Raw genomic sequence first — 18466 nt, 5'->3', positions numbered from 1 at the left:
AAAATTTGAAATGCAATGGTAAAATGTAATAGTAAAAGTCTGAAAAGAAAAGTTAAGGCTATACTCAAAATATTTCAGATCAATAAAATATGTTACGCTTTTCTTCTTTTAGCAAGTTACTTGTCAAAAAGCACTAATAGTGGAAATGGCTGAACTTGCAGACATCTATCATGGCAAGCTAGGACAAGGCTGGCAAGCTCCCCTTCTCGGAGGAGGAGCAAGCGAAGTACGGGCTCACGGTGGAGACTAGAGCCTTTAACCAGTTGAGTTCCGTCACATCTTCAACCTTGAAGACCTGGCCATCGAAGAGCCGGCAGTGCGCCAAATTATAGACCAGTGCCATCTGCAGAAATACCTAGACGCAGTGGGCCAGAGGGTGGACTACACCCAGTGCGTCAACTTTTTGCGCACCTTTAATAGAAACAGAGGCACCATCATGGTGCGCGAGAATGAAGCCACCTGGTAAAGTATAGATTGAGCTGACCTCGAAATTGGTGGAGAGGGTACTGGGGCTGCCAAATAAAGTGGAAAGAAAGCCGAACAGGGACGTCTACGCCATGTTGAGAATGGACAAGGTGAAGGTCCATACCAACAATGGGATTAGCTTGGCAGACATCCCAAACCCAGATATCCAGCTGCAAGCAAAAATGGTGCACACTTTGTTCTCGAGCCAGAGGTACAACAGCATAATGAGCCGGATCAACATGCCTCTGCTCGACAGCATTGCGGCACAATCACTGGATGAGGTAAACCTGAATGGGTTTGTGAGGAGAACCATAGAGGCTTCGGCTAAGGCTCTAGCAACGGGTGGAAGAGCCGCTGGAGGAGAATCCCCATCGTCCAGATCAACACGCAAGGCATCGTCCTCCAAGGCCTCAACCATAGGGTTTGGAGGCGTCCTTACTGCATAATCTGAGAAGCACTAGGGCAAGGACGGAAAGAAGAAGATAAGAAGGGAGACGAAGAAGGAAGTGACGAGTCACTGTCACAATCCCCACCTCACACAGAAGAACATCATAGGTCTTCATATGAAACGGAGACTGACGAAGACGAAGAGGGAGAGTCCTAGGGCAGCCCACAGAGGCAGGCAGAACAAAGAACGAAAGCCTTGCATGGAAAGAGGGAAGAAGAGCGCAAGAAAAAAGAAAAAGAAGATCTGGAGAGGGCTCAAAGGGAGTCGCTCAAGGATGAGGAGGAGAGAAAAAAGGAGCAAGAGGAGGCAAGATTCGCTGAGATGGAATCAAAGAAGGCAGAGGAGGAGGGAAAGAAGACTGAAGAGGAGTTAGAATAAAGGAAGAGGAAGAAATAGCACTGGCCACCCGTCACTCCATTGAGGAGCAGCACAAAAGAGATGAGGAGGGCGCAAAGAGCCCACACAGAACATAAGCATCTAGTTCTAGTACCAGTGTGCCAGAGATCGCACCCCCGCCCCCAGCAGAAGGAAAAGGCAAAGAACCAATGACCCCAACTCCCCCTCTCTTCGTACCTACCACACCAACCACTCTCATCATGACAACGCCCACTATCACCACCACCCAAGGCTCCACTCCAAAGGTCGATGAGAGCAATATGGTCACATGGCTACAGTTCCTGGTAGAAAGGGAGTTGGCAAGAGAAGTGGGCGTGGCCACGCCAGTGTCAGGCACGGCTAATATGGAGCCAAGGCCAGAGCTTAAAAGACAGAAAACAGAAGCCACTATCACCGCCGCCACCATGTCCCATCCCTCATCTCCAAAGCAGGCCAATACGATAAACACGTTAAAGAGCTGCTCTCACAGCTAGAAAAGGCCAAGGAAGAAAAGAGAACTCCCATGGAAGAGTTGGCAACATAGCGAGAATCAAGAGCCACTCTCCAGCTAGAGAAAACTAAATAGATAGCAGAATACCAAAGGGAGATTGATGTGCTAAAGGAGGAAGCCAGCAATAGAGATGCAGAAGAAGCAAAAGCCCTAAAGGAACGTGATGCTGCCTAGGAGGGAAGAAGAAAAATCCTAATGGATCGCCTCAACGGAGAGAGGGAAACCACTGCTCACTTGCGGCGCAAGAACGACCAGCTCACTGCAGTCAACCTGGAGGCACAAAACCAGCTTGAGTATGATACTCATTAACAAATATGGTTGATGGAGCCCTAGTATCTCAAAAAACCCATTCTAATCATGTTTGGTTATGGTTTCTTTTGTTCACATGGCACACATGCATTGGCCATTGTCCTTTTGCATTACTTACATCATTCACAAAATAATCTCTTCATCAACACCCTTCTTTTTCTCCCAAAACTTGTGCAGATCTCTTCTTCACCTCTTCTCACCCTCTCTATCTCTTCTTCACCTCTTCTCACCCTCTCTATCTCTTGCACTCTTTCCCTCTCTCTACCACAACATATTTTCAACTTGCCACTTGGGTGGTTACACCCATCAACCCTATGGAACTTATCGATGCTACAGTGCCATTACAGCAAGTTGTTTATGCTGAAAATGAGGCACTTATTGACCCAGATGACGTAGCTATGCATAGCAATCAGGGTCAGGATGTTGGTGGTCAGTTACTAGACCCCTTGTAGGCTCATGAGAGCTGTTTTCTTGTAGTTTTGCAGGCTAGACAACTAGCCATATGTCAGTCTTCTGCTTCGCTGAGGCCACATGTAGTCTTGAGACCCCGTTGGACGAGTGTCCGGAATGTTGGCCCTTTTATTGAATCTGGAGAGTTTGACTGCTCTCCGCTGTCTTATATGCACCACACTGATGCTATGCGCGACTCTGATGCTTTACAGCCGTGCATTGATGAGTTGTGCTTGCTTCATGAAAAGAATTCTTGGATTGCTCCGTTGTATGGAGCTACGGGATTGCTTATCTCCTGGATGCCATGGACTCGGGGATGCTTAACTCTTCTTTTGCAGAGGTTCTCGACACTTCTTGCACAGCTCGCTTTCCGATTGGGCATTGGGTGAGATGTTATGATTCCTCACCTTGTCTTTTTTTTTCCTTTTTTTTTCTTTTTTTTCATTTCTTTGTTTTTACTCCCTAGAAACATTGGCCTTTTAGTGGGAGGTTCTTGGGGTAAAAGGCCTCTGGGCCTACCCGTGTATATTGTGACCGTCCATTCCTTACTCATATATAATATGATAGTGCAATAAGGCTATCAGTTTAGTTGGACAGCACCTACATTGTGTGTGCTCCTCTCCCGTGTCTTCCACTTCTCCTTCTCCACTGCCATTGCATCCCCTTCACCAACTCTATAATGTGGTCAATTGATAAATCTTAGATGAATCTTCATGAGAAATTACTCTAGTGTCCACAATAAGTGCTCTAGTAGAAGAAATTCAACTCTGACCATGAAGAATAGGCTGATTTAGTGATTTGCCCCAAATCTTTAGCTCTATGTATGATTCTTGAACCAAAAGTCTAAAGAAAGCTTGGAATCTTCAAGAAATTCCCTTCTATGTATGCTGTAGAAGTGTCTATTGTTAAGATTCGAAAGTCTTCTTGAATAATCATCAAGCCTTCATAAAGATTTCATAGTTTCCTTGTTGTTCATAGAGAGTGGAAGAAGAATATAGCTCAAGAGAAGAGGGGAAATGCTAAATATTAGCACAATGTCTTGGAATGTGATTGTGGAGTAATCATACGGCCAAAAATTGAAGAAATCTTTAAGAATTTGTGAGCTTCAAACCAACTATGTGGCTCTAATTTGACAACACATCACATTTGAAGCTATACAACATGGTGCTTCTTTCAAATGTAATCAAGCTACTTAGAACATCGATCATCGAGAGTGGAACGAGTTTGAAGACTGGGATGAAAGATATGAATGAAGATCCACCATGGAAGTCATATGAAAGCTTGAAGAAGAAGAATAAAGTATTTGTTCTCAAAGAGTAGTTAGAGTTTTAGTTGTCTCCAATTCCTGTAGTCTCCATTTTGTCCATCTGTCTTAAAAAATGGCTTGTAAAATAGCGACAACTTGCCAAACTCTTCAAATCTCCACCATTTTCCTCCATAATATTCTTTTAAGTGATTGGAGTTTTAGTTGTCTTCAACTCTTGTAGTCTCCATTTTGTCCATTTATAGTTAAAAATGGCTTGTAAAGAAGTGATGACCTGCCAAACTTGTTAGATCTTCACCATTTTCCTCCAAATTTTCTCTAAAAGCTCCAAAGTAACAAGCATTTGTTGTAAGAAGCTTGACTAGTCACAGTTATGATGTATAACCAGACTATGACTAAATATTTAACTCCTATACCTTGTCTTCAATGCTTGAAACTAGATAGTGACTTGAAAATGGTGCTATTAAGGTTTTTTCCACTCATAGTTTTCCCTTCTTTATAGTTGTATTAACTAGAAATCGTAGCCAGTTACTCTATCCCCCATGCACGAAGTCAATGCACCTCCCTTTAGAGTTAACATCATAAGCTACTTCCCATTGGCCATCTAAAGAAGAGCTAGCACTACTACTCCATCTTTAAAATGGCTAAAGAATTGCTCCAACAAACCCAAGACAACTTGATTGAATATTTATTATAGCTAGAATCTATCTTTAGTACTTTCACAAAGCTTTTTGCTATGATAGAACTAGGTCTAGCTTATCCTAATATGACAATGTTCACATTGCAGTGGCATCCCACATGGGAAGAGCACAAGCACCTATTCTATAAGACCATTCAAACCATAGTTGAATTGAAAGATATAAGAAACAAAGATGAACATAGGAATAGTGGCCTTGTAGAGGCTTGCTCTTTCATGTGTACACACCAACATGCTAGGTGTCATGGAAACTCACCTTCATGAATGGTGGACATGGATACTCGCCTCTATCAATGGTGGGAGGAAGAAATCCCCAAGAACTCCACAAAAAGTAGAATTAGAAATTTATCAAAATCTGTGTACCATGGTTCAACCCCTCCCTTTTATACTTAACCCTAATCTTCTAGGTTAAGTAAGTGACATGCCCTAGAATATCTCTAAAATAGCTATATTACACGTCTCAGCATAGTCCATCCTTGAAGAAAGAAGTAGATGGCCACTTGATCCATATAAATGCCCTTCACAAACCGTGTTGATTCAAGACCCTTGTGCTTCCATCCAACCTACCAACAATTGATTGTAAATAAGTAAAAGAAGAGTAGAGGTTCCTCCTCATGATATCGCACACACACACACACACACATATACACACGCATGCACGCACGCACGCACGCACGCACAATGATCATGGATGTCTTAAGATGTATTCATGCAAGAGGGTGTTTCACTCTCCAAGTCCCTCGCACTCCCTCACTCAAATACTCCCTCCCTCCCACACACACACACATACACACACTAGTAAGGGTGGAAGAAATAAATGGAAAAGGAAGCTAGATCTCACAGATTGGCGCACATAAGAATGATACATCTATTCACTCAAATTATGGGAGAATGAGCCTAGCTCTCACAAAATGATACAATATTATAATGTTATTGCATATACAATTACTAGATGGAGTAAGGTGCATTGCTCCTTTCAAATGGATAGTGCCTAAATACATTGGATATATTACACATTATATGGTACATACTAAGTCAAGATTTGAGAAGCATAATAGTTACATAAGTTACTTTGAATATTTTTATTCATGTGTAAAGTGCACCTATGTAGCTTATCCTCAAGGGACATGGGCAATACTTGCAAAAAAGGCAAGCAGCATCAGAGTTTGGTCCACACAAGGGATGGAAAATTCACATTGGATAGTGCATGGTGCTTACAAAAGGAAAACTGATTATGGTGGAGGGGTGAATAGCAACAATCCAATGATCCAATTACTATCCTAGTGGTGTAGGATTATTGTGGCAGATGAAGCTCAAGTGTCACTAAGGAAAGCAAATGAAAGTGCTGATGGATTGGCTACAGACACAATTGAATCACATCGTGTCACTTAAAGAGCACGTTCTCATGATGGAGTGCTAAAGATAAAGAACTATATTTTTTCAAAATCGTTTCTAATCACTTTGTCATGTGTACTTCTACTTCTCTAGCTCTTCACATTGACTTTGACCTTCCATCCTCATTGCCTTTTGTCTTTTGCGATTGTGGTTAACAAATGCTAAGAAGATAAGGTTTAGGAAACCAAGAAGAGACAAAGCAATCCTAGCCTTGTGTCCCATTGAGCTAGACAACCATGGCAAACTAGTACACCCACCATGATCACCTCTAAAACTAAGATTTTTGGTGTACAAGCCTTGTTTGCACAACAGTGTGCTATGGGAAGCCTTGAAAACATGGACTAGGAGAGGTTAACAACACAAGCAAGTTGTGCTTAGTGGTAATGTGTCGAAGATTTACCATTTAGAAGAATCACATTTTTTTCTTTGAATCACTAGTGCATCGCATGTTCAACCCATGTGAGCATTGCATGATTTGCAAAAATTGGCACCTTGCACTAGAAAAACTCATTCATTCTACTTCATGACATTAATTGCAATGCCTTAAGAAGGCACTCATGTACGAAATAGGCCAATGTCTTGCATGAGTAAGAGTATGAAAAAACTTACGTTAAGAAAAAGACAAGTCTATTTCAAATAGACTTGTTAACTTGGAAAGACTCACCTTGCCTTGATGCTCTATGATGGGATTGTTAGAAACCACTAAAGGGACAACAAAGTATATTTCAAAAATGCTTTAACAATTTCCCTTACATACTATTTTCCTAGTCCTAAAGAGGATGCTAACTAGATTTAAGTCTTAGTGACCATTGACCATCCATAAGTGGACAAGAAGAAAGAGTGGAAAGTTGGAACCCAACTCCATACCTATCATTGTTTCAACATTTTAGCTTGACAACAATGCATGAATGGTGTCAACAACGCTTCAAAATTATGGGCTATAATTACACAAATGAACATATGAGATTTGAAAGTGTAATGGAGGGAAATACTTAGGTCAAGTTGACCTAAGTATAAAAGGGGTAGGGACACTACATGGGGGGCATATTTGATGAATACACATTTGTCCTTTCACCTTCTTCCCTGTCCTTCCATGGCTGCTAGCCATTTCTCTCTCCTCTTCTTGCCTTTCTCTCTCTACTTCTAGTCTTTCTCTCTCCTCGTCACCCTCTTTCTCTCTCTTCTTCTTACCTTTCTCTCTCCTCTCCCTCTTCTTCTGTAGTCCTTCTCTCTCTGTTTCCCCTTAGTTAGGACAGTTAGGTCTCCTTCATTACAGAAAGTAAGTGTCTTTGATACAAAATTTTCCCCATGAAATAGAAGTATAACCTTAATAGAGCAAAGTTCACATATCTATGTTTAATCATGGGAAGTGAGAAGGTGCTAGGTGTTTCAAAGGTTCTCTTATCACTGATCACTAGAAGGATACTCTCTTGCGCTTGTTATGTTCATTGAGATCATCATGCATGGGCTTCTCCATAAAGCTCAAATTTAGTAGAACCACCTTAACAAGAGAAGCAAAGTCTATCTCCATGTTCCATTTGAACTTTGTGACATCTTATTTGTTCTTTAGTCTTAATAAGAATGATTGAGAGAGGCCTTCGAAAGTGGCACTCATCAAAGAATGTACGTATTCAGGAATTAAAACTCCATTTCATTTGCAAGGCTCCCTACTTGACTATGAAGACTCTCCCCACCCCACCTCACCTCAACCCACCCCACCCCCCACGACATGGCACACCTTCCCCCCCCCTAAGAAAACCCTGCTCCACCCAACCCCCCGACCCCCCACGACATGTCTCAAGAAGTTTCCAAGTGTTTGAGTAAAGAAAGTTACTTAGATTTGTAATAAAATTTGAACAATCCATTGTTGGTACCAAGAACCATTATTGTAGCATGCCTTGTGGTTGTAAAGCACTCACGCACACACACGTGCACACACACATTCTCTCTTTCCTACTCTCTCTCCTAGCCTTTTAGTCTTTAAGGTTATATGCTTTGGTGTAAAGGCTAGATCTTTTCCTAGTCTTGCAAGCCTCAAACTTAGATATTTTGGCCCAAATGCTAAATCACTTTTCCATGTTATGGCATCAAGTCTTAGTTTAGATGCTTTTGCCTAAATTCTAAAGACTCTACTTGTTTTGGCCTAAAGGCTAATTATTTTCTTCACACTATACCATTTTGAGCTTCTGATTACAACGAAAAGTGTAATATATGTTCAAGAGGCAACTACCTTTGTATTGTGGCAATCAACATTGTAGATTGCTCACACACCCTTGTGTTTTAGATAACACAAGTGAGGTGCGTGGTTCCATCCAAAGGCTAGGCATAGCAAGGTGCTCGATGATAGTCCCTTTAATGGACCAAACCCTGGCAACAACATATTGAGCGGAGATGGATGTCCCACCAAACACATGATTGCTTATCTTAGAGTAGGGCCACGCCTATCTAAATCAATGAAAATCACCTTTTAAAAGTGAGTAGCAAAAAAAACACCTAAACTTGAGGTTATTTGACTTCTATATGTCTAGCCAGTTGTGGCATGCCCCTTTTATTGCCATGGCTCATAACCACAAGGGTTAATATTTTATTGGACATGAAAGAATATCCTATATTTCCATGGCTCATAACCACAAGGGTTAATATTTTATCAAACCTTTATTAGAATGTTAGGGTTTATGAATTTGTAATTGAGGGGTGCCTTAAACACATGTGACTTGCAATTGAGGGATGTGCTTAGGACTTAGAATTGTGGGGTGCTTAGAACTTAAACTACCAACTCACATAAGATCACATTACAATTACAATGGCTATCTTAGTGATGTGCCTACTCTAGCTATATTCTTTTTTTTTACGTGAATAGATTTGATATTTTATATTATATGGTGAAAATAAGCATTACAAAAAAAGAATAACTCCAGCTCAGGCTTGGGCAGAGGAAGGCCCTTCTAGGTTGAGGAGGGTGGACATATCTCTGGCCTCAAGCCAACCCACCATACATAGGACTTTCCAAAATGACTTGGTTTTCTAAAAGATAGACACCCAAGAAAAATTGGGTAGATTAATGATTCTAAGCCTATTACATCTTAACTCCCACAAAGTCTGGAGAGTGGTGATGTGTATCTTCTGTGGCCCTAGCAATTTGACGTGATTCTGTGAATCTGTCGGACCCAGGACATAGAATTTTTGAGCTTCAATTGTGTTGAACTGCAGCCCAAGGCACGGGAGCACAATGTTCCATGCAGCTGTGGCAAGACACCCATCTCAAAAGACGTGCATGAATGTCTCCTTTTCCCCGCAAAAGCATTGAACATTTGCAATACCTCAATTGGTGATTTTTCAACAGTCATGAAGGCTCCTATTAGCACCCACCAAGCAAATACTCTGTCATAGAGGGGTAGGCCCAATGACCACCAGAGACCCAATAATTTGTTTCAGAAGGTATTGTGTGAGTTCTAAATCCCATAGCTTGCGAATTCTTTCCACATCCAGCAACTTATCTTCCCTTAGGATTGAGCATCCTTTGGAGTTTAGAACTTTGCTTATACATTTATCCTTAACCCGGAGTTGCCAATGACTGTTGCTATCTCCACTCTCTTGCAATAGAAATGCTTGAAAGATGAAGCCTAATGAATTCTTAAGAGATCTTGAACACTTTAGATAAGCCATACTTGCTGCTAGTCTCTTTGAAGGTTACTGGCTGACTTGCCTGGTTCAGACAATGAATAACTTTATAAGGCCCCTTCTTGGCTAGATATCTGCCTCTCCTCCCCAACAGGGCTACAAGTGGTGGATGAAAAGCCCATGACCAGAATACATTCTCATCCTTGGATATATTGTCTAGTTTCGAGTCCCATGAGGCCTTGCTAAGAATACTTTGCCAAATTCTGCAATCAACCCAAGCCCATGGCACCTTCTGCTCCTAGAGCTTTTTCAACAGCTTGGCTCATAGCTTCACAGATTCCTTTCTAGTGTCTAGTAGATTCAGGCCTCCCAATTCTTTGTTTTTCATGAGGAGATCCAGTGAAAGAGGGGCTAGATATCTTGAAGCTCCTTGCTTCCCCCATAATAATTTCCCTATGGGTGAGTGCCATTGCCTAATCATGGCTTTGTTCCAAACTAGTAATGGCAAATAAAACCTGAGGGAGGGGAATATGAATACATACAAGATTTTCATCTTCACATGTAAAGGCCATGAGGTTAGGCTCCAACTATCAATCTTTTTCCCGATTTTCTCAAGTACCCAATTAATTTTTTGAGATTCTATGATATTAATGCCAACTGGGAAGCCGAAATATCTGAAAACAAAGCCCCTCTTGGTGACATTTCCACGCCACCCCAAATTTTCCAAATCTGCTTCTATTACACTAACCAAGGAAGATTTGTCTAAATTAATTTAGAAGCCTGAGGCTTTCTTGTATACCTGCAGGATGTTCAGGGCTGCTTGGATATTGTCTTTCTTAGCTTCCAGCATGAGCAGTAAATCATCAGCAAAACCTTGCCCTGCCAACTATTGATTTTTGTACCGTAGGCCCATTATCTTGCCATCTATGGTAGATCTGTCTAGCAAGCAGAAGAGGGGATGGGTGGCCATGACAAATAAGAGAGGAATCAATGGGCATCCTTGTCGAACTCCCCGCTTGATATAGAAGTCTTCTAGAAGAGTACCATTGAATGAGAGCATTGCTTTTGCATCTTTCCCTAAAAACAAGGGAAGGTTGACAATTTTGTCACAAAACCCCATATGCATCATTACCTTCCTCATATAGTCCTAATTAACTTTATCAAAAACCTTCTCTACATCCATTTGTAAGAAAACAACTTCCTGACCTGTGACAGCTTGTCCCACTCCACTGCCATGGTCAAGTTGAGGACATTATCCAGCAAAGACCTTCCTTTGAGAAAACCATATTGATTCTGATTTATACATCTTTGCAAGACTGAGGATAGCCTAGAGGCCAATGCCTTGGTCATCAACTTGTAAACAGTCCCCATGAGAGAAATGGGCCTCCAATGTTTAAGTTCCAAACATTGAGTTTGCTTGGGCAAGAGTGTAATGACAATTCTTTTCCATGCTGCTGGCAAGCAATTCTCCCTCCAGAAGTGATTAATCAGGGCTGTGACAAGACCTTTCAACGAGGGCCATAAATGCTTAAAGAATTCAGTAGTTAGGCCATCAAACCCCGAAGCCTTCCTTTATCCCATACTGCTAAGAGCTCTGAAAAGTTCTTCTTCAATGAACTCTAGTGTTAAAGCATCGTTGTCCTCCTTTTGAACAACCCTGTCAACATACTTCAACAAGGTATCTACAAGCCTCTTGATCACAACATCCATCTTGACCATATAGGTCTTTAAAGTATTGTCTGCAATTGTCAAAAATCAACCTTTGGTTAGTTAGCCAGCCCCCATTGGGTTCTTTTAGCACTACCAGACTTTCCTTGAGCCTCTTCCGCTTCAACCCCTTAATAAAGTTTGGGGAGACACAGTTGGGGTCTAGCACCAGCCTCTTATTGAAGAGGATTCCAAATTTTTCCACTTCCCTGATATAAGCCGCTTTCCTCACTTCCATTGCTCTTTGTACAAACATGTTTTCAGCTATATCTAAAAGTCTACCTTTTGCTGCTGATGCTGCTGAGCAAAGTACCTTCTCAGCCCAATTCAACTCCAATCTTTCCTGTCTACATAGCCAAACACCTTGTAGCTTGATGCAATGTTGGATAACATTAACAAAGTTGTTCCAAGCTCCTTTCATATCTTGAAGCATCTCTTCTTTTAGACTTCTGATAGCACCTTCTACAAGGTATTTGAATGCCTTCTGCCTGAAATGACGCTCAATTGCAACAAGGAGCTTATGCTGAATTTCTATCTTGATTAATTCCACTGAACATAGTTGTAGGATGACTGGTGAGTGATCATATAATAGCTTGTTGAAGTCAACATTAAGTGAGACCACAAGAGGAAGCCATTCTCCGTTCTGCGAAGAATACCATCTATCTAGACGGGCCCAATAGCCTGCATGGCTAAGGGAGTGGAAGGTAAGCTGCTAAGATGAAATTGCAAGATAATTGCAGACATCAATAAGACCAAATTGCACTACACACCATTCCCAAGCATGAAGCTCAACACCACGAACCAAGGCTGACTCAATTGCTGCATCAGTGTTGGAGGTGACCATGTTGAAATCCCCCCTAAGAGAAATTTGCCCAAATCTAGAGTGCCAATCTCAGCCCATAATGTAGCTCTGTTTCTGGCATCATTATAACCATAAATGTTTGCCAGGTCTAAGCTTTCCCCCTCCCAATTCAATGAGACTTGTAGAATCCTCCCACAATTCGAGTTATATTTCAAAGCAGGGTTCCAATGACTCTTGATGATTGTTAAGCATCTAGATTCATTGGCAACTTGACCAGCGAGGAAGCATGTATAATCCCCATAAGTGAAAATTGAGCCACTCCTACCATGTAATTTATGTTCCTATACAAGCACTGCATCAAATTGATTAGCATAAATCCAATTCCAGAATAGAGATCTTTTAACATCTCCATTTATTCCTTTAACATTGAATGTAGCAACCTTAAGTGGAGCCCCTATCATGTTGGCGATTGCTGTTTTTTGGTAGATTGTCATCCTTGTGCTTAAATCCGTGATCTGTCCCTTCATCTTTGATGTGATCCTTAAGCCATGAGTGCCATTGAAAGTTGGGAGCTCCTAAGGAGTTTTTAGCATTGATTTGGGCAGAGAACCATTTGCTCTATCGTGCTCCATATCTTCTGGCTCCTTCATATGCAAAGAGCATGCGCTGTTTGGCATCAAGACCTGGGTATTCCTATTCCAGCTGTTCCATAGGAATTCTATTAAGATTAGCAAAAGGATTAGCTTTCCCACAACTGGCTTTGGGTATAGAAGCTTTATTCCAAATGTTTTTGACCAGTGGTGGTTTGGGAGGAGTATTGTTTGCCATTGTGCCTTGGCTTTTGCTTTTATTCTTAGCATTTTTAACTTGCTGCCATCCATCCCCAACTATGCCGTCGTTGTCAACAGCAATGACATCTTTGACTGGGGCTTTGCCTGCAACTTCTGCCCAGGTTGCTTGCGAATGCTGGGCTTGTGTGGCTTCCCCTTTGTTGTCTGTTTTGTTAGTAGCAGGACAGTCACGGAAAAAATGCCCCCAATTACCATAGTTAAAGCATGTGCCAATGAACTTGCTCCAAATGAGCTTGAGTTGCAAACTATCCACATATGGAATGTCCACCTCTAGCAGGTTTGGCTTCTCTTCCCAAGTATCCCAGACTAAGCATAAGCGATTCCTAAAAGGACTCGTGAGAGGTGGGACATAGAGGGGACAACCCAACCCCTTTGCAATGTCAAGTAGTAGATTCTAGAGATATATTGGAAGGTCTTGAATCTCAACCCAAATGGGGCATTCTTGCTTGATGCTGTCTCGACCAGCTTCCACTGGTTGTCTAGGTCGAATATGCATAATATCCAATCCCCAAAAATATATTCCCTGCTCCAAGACTCGCTTTGCCACTTCTGTTGTGGAGAATACCACCTCAAAAAAACCTTTACCTTCGTAATAGATTTGCTCGACAGCATTACCAGTCTGCAGAATAGTGTTAAACCATGTGCAACATCAAGAGCCTTGGGTGGCCTCCCGGTGAAGAAGGCCAAAATGGCTCTGTCATGGAAGTGTAGGACATTGGCACAAACTTTCTTAGAATCAAGCACCACTTTCTTTGCTTTACCTTCGAGCTTATCTTCCATGCACAATCGCAGAGACTCCGCCAATAGGTTAGCAACTTGTTGAGGATCAACCTCTAGGCGGCAACTACAATCTACAGAGGAATCCTGAAGCTTCTCATACAGGGATGATTTTTGAATCGGCTGCTCTACTAACTGGCTATGTGTATCCTCTCCCTCAATCTTGCCCCTCTTGTGTTTCAATGTTGTGGTTGCAGATTCTGAGCAGAGCATATCAAGATCATTACCCTCAATGTCTTCTTCCATCTCGCTGGGCTTATGGTTGCACAGGATGGCCTGTGCTAAGCTCCATTCAGAGAGATGCATGGAGGGAACGTGGCTGTACTGGGGAATAATGCAGCGGCGACCGCATCAAGCGTATGACATGTTCATTATTTAGCTACCTAGTCATCAATTCTTTTTTTCTGCTCTACCGACAACAGCTCTGTCATGGAAGCATAGGACATTGGCACAAACTTTCTTATTTTTAATCTTTACATTGTACCAAGTGTCTTCAACAAGGATGCATCGTGTGAATAGGAATTTTGACCTTGGGTTTATCACACCATCTTACAAAGACTTTTTACTGAACCACTTGCGGCCCGCGGGTACTTCTTATTCGAGTGTACACACTTCCTTATCTAAGTTCTCTCTCTCTCTCACAGTCGCATGGGTACCCACACACCGTCTCTATCGCATACACACACACGCACACGCTCACGCTCACGCTCAGGCCAGTTACACACTGGGGCTATGGACGGATAGGAGGTGCAAGTTGTCCATTACTTTGTTTACACACTAAACTGCGCCCATAAGTTTCACCAAAAGGAGGTTGGCCCATTTGTAATGAATGAGAAGTGTGAGGGAATTGGTTGGGGTTCAATTCTTGTCAGTCTCGCAGGCCACTTTTTGAAGAAAGGTGTTGTCGCCTTGTACATTGGAGTCGAATTTCGGGACGAGGGAGATCCCCCCGCCTAAAAGTGTCCGCCATCCGCAAAAATCGGGTCCAATAGCCTTTTGACACGTAGGGCAGCGGACGCCTCTTTTTCCACCCTGCGTCCGTCCACAGCCCGGTGTGTATCCGGCCTCAGTCTCACGCTCTCCCTCCCTCCCTATCTTTCTTTTTCGTAAAGGGTCACGCGCGCGCCCCCTCACACACGTTCTCGGCCACCCCTATGTCATTTGATGATGCTGTCTCTCCCCCTTTGTCATAGGATGATTATCAAATGATCCACAGGCAGAATCATGAGTTCCTTATCTGAAAATGCAGATAACTGCCGCGGCCAGACCTTCTGATGGTATCAGCTTGCCATCAAAGTGCAGTTCGGGTGACTTTGTAAGCAGCATCACCCAGAAGGTCTTTTTTCATTTCCTGGTATGATATAACTGACCATGGCAAGGTATGACAGAAATTGAGCCATGAAATGTGGAGTGCAGAGGGGGCACTGGTGGCATCTTTGAACCAGAACCCTCAATCACTCCCATCAGATTATCTGACTCACAGCTTGCATAAGTGCAGGAATAACACTAATCTTGTATATGCCAGGCATGTACATTCACATATCTCCGATAATGAGCTGCGTGTTTTTTTGGAGCTTATCCCATTCATTATGGAATATGGAAGCATGCGTGATGCCCAGGAGGTATTCGAAACCTCAAACCAATTCTCGTGGCCCTCTCTTATACAAGTGTTCGTTCAACGTGGCCAACCTCAAGAGGCTCTTTCTTTGCTTAAGAAGATGCAAGGGTCTTGTACACCCCCTCAGAGACACACATACCTTACACTTCTCAAAGCTTGTTCCAGACTGAGATGTGTAGATAGTGGCAGAGAAATTCATGCCGAGATCATTAAAGGTGCATTAGAGCATGACCCTTTCATTGGCAATGCTTTGGTGGCTATGTATGCAAAGTGCAACCTGCTTGCAGAAGCAGGAAAAGTGTTCTATGAGCTTCCGGTTCGAGATGAAGTCTCCTGGAATTCACTAATTGCAGGATATCTGGAGCATGGACTAAGTGAGGAGGCACTGTTGCTTTTGGAACAGATGGTGTTGGAAACTGTATCTTTGAATGTTGTGACATTGGTTTGTGGTCTCAAAGCATGTGGTGATCTTGCAGCCATAAGCAAGGGTCGAGAATTTCATGGGAAAGTTATCACACTAGGATATGAAAGAGATTCCTTTCTTGGCAATGCTTTGGTGGATATGTATGTGAAATGTGGCTCAGTTCCAGAAGCCTACAAAGTCTTTGATGAATTAGCAGTTCGCACTGTCATCTCATGGAACTCACTGATTGCAGCGAATACTGAGCAGGTGCTTGTAGAAGACGTACTGGACTGCTTGGATCAGATGCAAATGGAAGGTCTGTCGCCTACTACTGTCACATTTGTTCACATTTTAAAGCATTGTTCCAGGATTGGAGCTGTAGACAAGGGCTATGTAGTGCATACACAGACAACACTCAGAGGCTTTGATGCGGACTTTTTTGTTGCTGGCAGTTTGATGGACATGTACGGTAACTGTGGTTCACTTGCAGAAGCTAAGGACGTTTTTGATATGCTTCCGTTCCGCAATTTAGTGCTTTGGAACACTATCATAGAACTTTATGCACAGCAAGGCCTCAGTCAAGAAGTGCTTACTTGTATTATACACATGCAGTTAGATAAAATCTCTCCAGACAATGCCACTTTTGTTTGTGCCTTGAAATCATGTGACAGAACAGAGCTTCTAGAGAAAGGTCATGAAATTCACACATTAATTGTTGAAAAGGGTTTTGAGAGAGATCCCTTTCTTGGTAGCAGTTTAATAAGTATGTATGTAAAATGTGGTTTGCTTTTAGAAGCACTAAAAGTTTTTAACAATGCACCTGACCGAGATGTAGTCATATGGAGTGCACTGATGGAAGGATATGCTCAGCACAATCTTAGTGAAGAAGTGCTCACTTGTTTGGAGCAAATGTCACTAGAAGGCATTTTCCCTAATGCTGTTACCTATATTTGCAGCTTAAAAGCTTGTAATACTTTAAAAGCCATAGAAAGGGGTCAAGAACTTCATGCTGAAATTGTCAGGTTGGGGTTAGAAAGAAATTTGAATGTTGGCAACACCCTGGTGGACATGTATGGTAAATGTGGCTTGCTTCTTGAAGCTCGGAAAGTGTTAATGATACTACCATTTCGAGATATTGTTTCATGGAATGCACTTATCGCAAGGTGTGCTGACCATGAGCTCAGCGAAGAGGTGTTCCACTGTTTGCAAGAGATGCGACTGGAGGGCATTTATCCAAACACAATTACATTTGTTTCTGCATTAAAAGCTTGTAGCAGCACTAAATCTCTAAAAAGGGGCCGTGAAGTACATGCTGAGATAGTCAAAGAGGGATATGAACAAGATCTGTGTGTTGGCAACAGCTTGGTCAAATTTTTTGCCAGCTGTAATTCTTTAGGAGAGGCACAGGATGTATTCAATGAACTTTCTGCTCAAGGGGTCATTCCCTGGGAAGCAGTTATCAGCAGCCATGCTGAACTAGGACTTGCTGAGGAGGCATTGAGCTATTTCATGTCAATGCAGATAGAGGGTCTGTCATGTAACCATATGACCTGGAATGCTGTCGTGTTGGGTTATGCTGAGCAAGGAGAAAGTACTAAGGCGTTTTCATTGTATGCGCAAATGCAAGAACAAGGCCTGTTACCTGATAGTGCATTATTCATTCACCTTTTAAAATCATGTGGCCATGCAAACATACTAATTAAGGGCATGAATACTCACGCCATGATACACAACATTTTAGGCCATGATGTTACTAAGGCACATTTGGAAACAGCACTTGTGAACATGTATTGTAAATGTGGGAATATAGTTGAGGCTCAGCAAGTGTTTAATTTGATGTCAAAAAGAGAGATTGTGGTATGGAATGCATTGATTACAGGTTATGTTCGTCATGGAGAGAGTGAATGTGTATTTAATCTATTTACAAGAATGAGGGAGGAAGGTATACGACCAAATGACATTACATTTCTGTGTGTTCTGAGTGTCTGCAGTCAGGTGGGTTGTGTGCACATGGGGCAAAGGTACTTCAAGGCCATGGTCAAAGATTATAGTCTAAGTCCAACTGTTCAGCACCATAACTGTGTGATTGATCTTCTTGGTCGTGCAGGTCAAGTAGATGAGGCTTTAATGATGATGAAAAGACTGCATTTGAGTCCTGATTCTATGGCATGGAGTACGATGTTGGGTGCATGTCAAAAGTGGAATAAGCTTGACCTTGCCAGGCAGGCATTTGAGTGGGTAGTAAGGTTGGATGAAAAGCTTGGTGCATCATTTGTTTTGATGTCAAACATCTATGCTGTAGATTGTGCACAAACTGTCAGCCAAGAAGGCTGTGATTGGCCACACAGAGGTTTATGAAATTATATTGAGGTTTACAATAACATTGAAGCTGCTATCGACTGATCTTCAGACTGCAACAGATTCCATGGATCAGCATATTCTTGATGGTCATAGATCGGACATAATTTTCAGAAGACGGCTGATGAAGTCCTATGGCAGGACAATATAAGCTTTTGAGCATCCCAATATAGACACTTCTTTGGGAATCTGTTGCACACGATTGAAGAGTCTACAACCTTAGGGCTGTAAATACTTGTAAAAAGGTTTGGTCCCTTCACAGACCATCTTATTATTAGTTGCTGCTTTCATTTTAGCATTTGTTTGTTTGTGTCGGCATAGTTTGCACATGTTTATTGCTCCTGATTTTGCATTTATCAATTGTCCTTCTATGAACTATCATAACATCTGTGTCTATGATTTTGTCTTGAAGCAG

General features: G+C 42.2%; 1 protein-coding gene across 5 annotated transcripts in view; it reads left to right on the top strand.

The window, feature by feature from the left end:
• The first annotated feature begins 14805 nt into the window (after positions 1-14805).
• LOC148018847 (pentatricopeptide repeat-containing protein At3g09040, mitochondrial-like) overlaps positions 14806-18466 on the top strand; it is a 46122-nt gene continuing 42461 nt past the window's right edge. For all 5 annotated transcript variants that reach the window (XM_087701553.1, XM_087701554.1, XM_087701557.1 and 2 more), the window contains exon 1: positions 14806-18296. In XM_087701553.1, the coding sequence (XP_087557679.1) occupies positions 15076-18051 (2976 nt within the window). In that variant the 5' untranslated portion in view covers positions 14806-15075 and the 3' untranslated portion in view covers positions 18052-18296. The remainder of the gene's footprint in view (positions 18297-18466) is intronic.

This window comes from Lygodium microphyllum, chromosome 20 (genome assembly GCF_053477565.2).
Source record: "Lygodium microphyllum isolate KBCC chromosome 20, Lygodium_microphyllum_v1.1.10, whole genome shotgun sequence".
NCBI lineage: Eukaryota > Viridiplantae > Streptophyta > Polypodiopsida > Schizaeales > Lygodiaceae > Lygodium > Lygodium microphyllum.
This window is presented reverse-complemented; position numbering and strand designations above follow the sequence as displayed.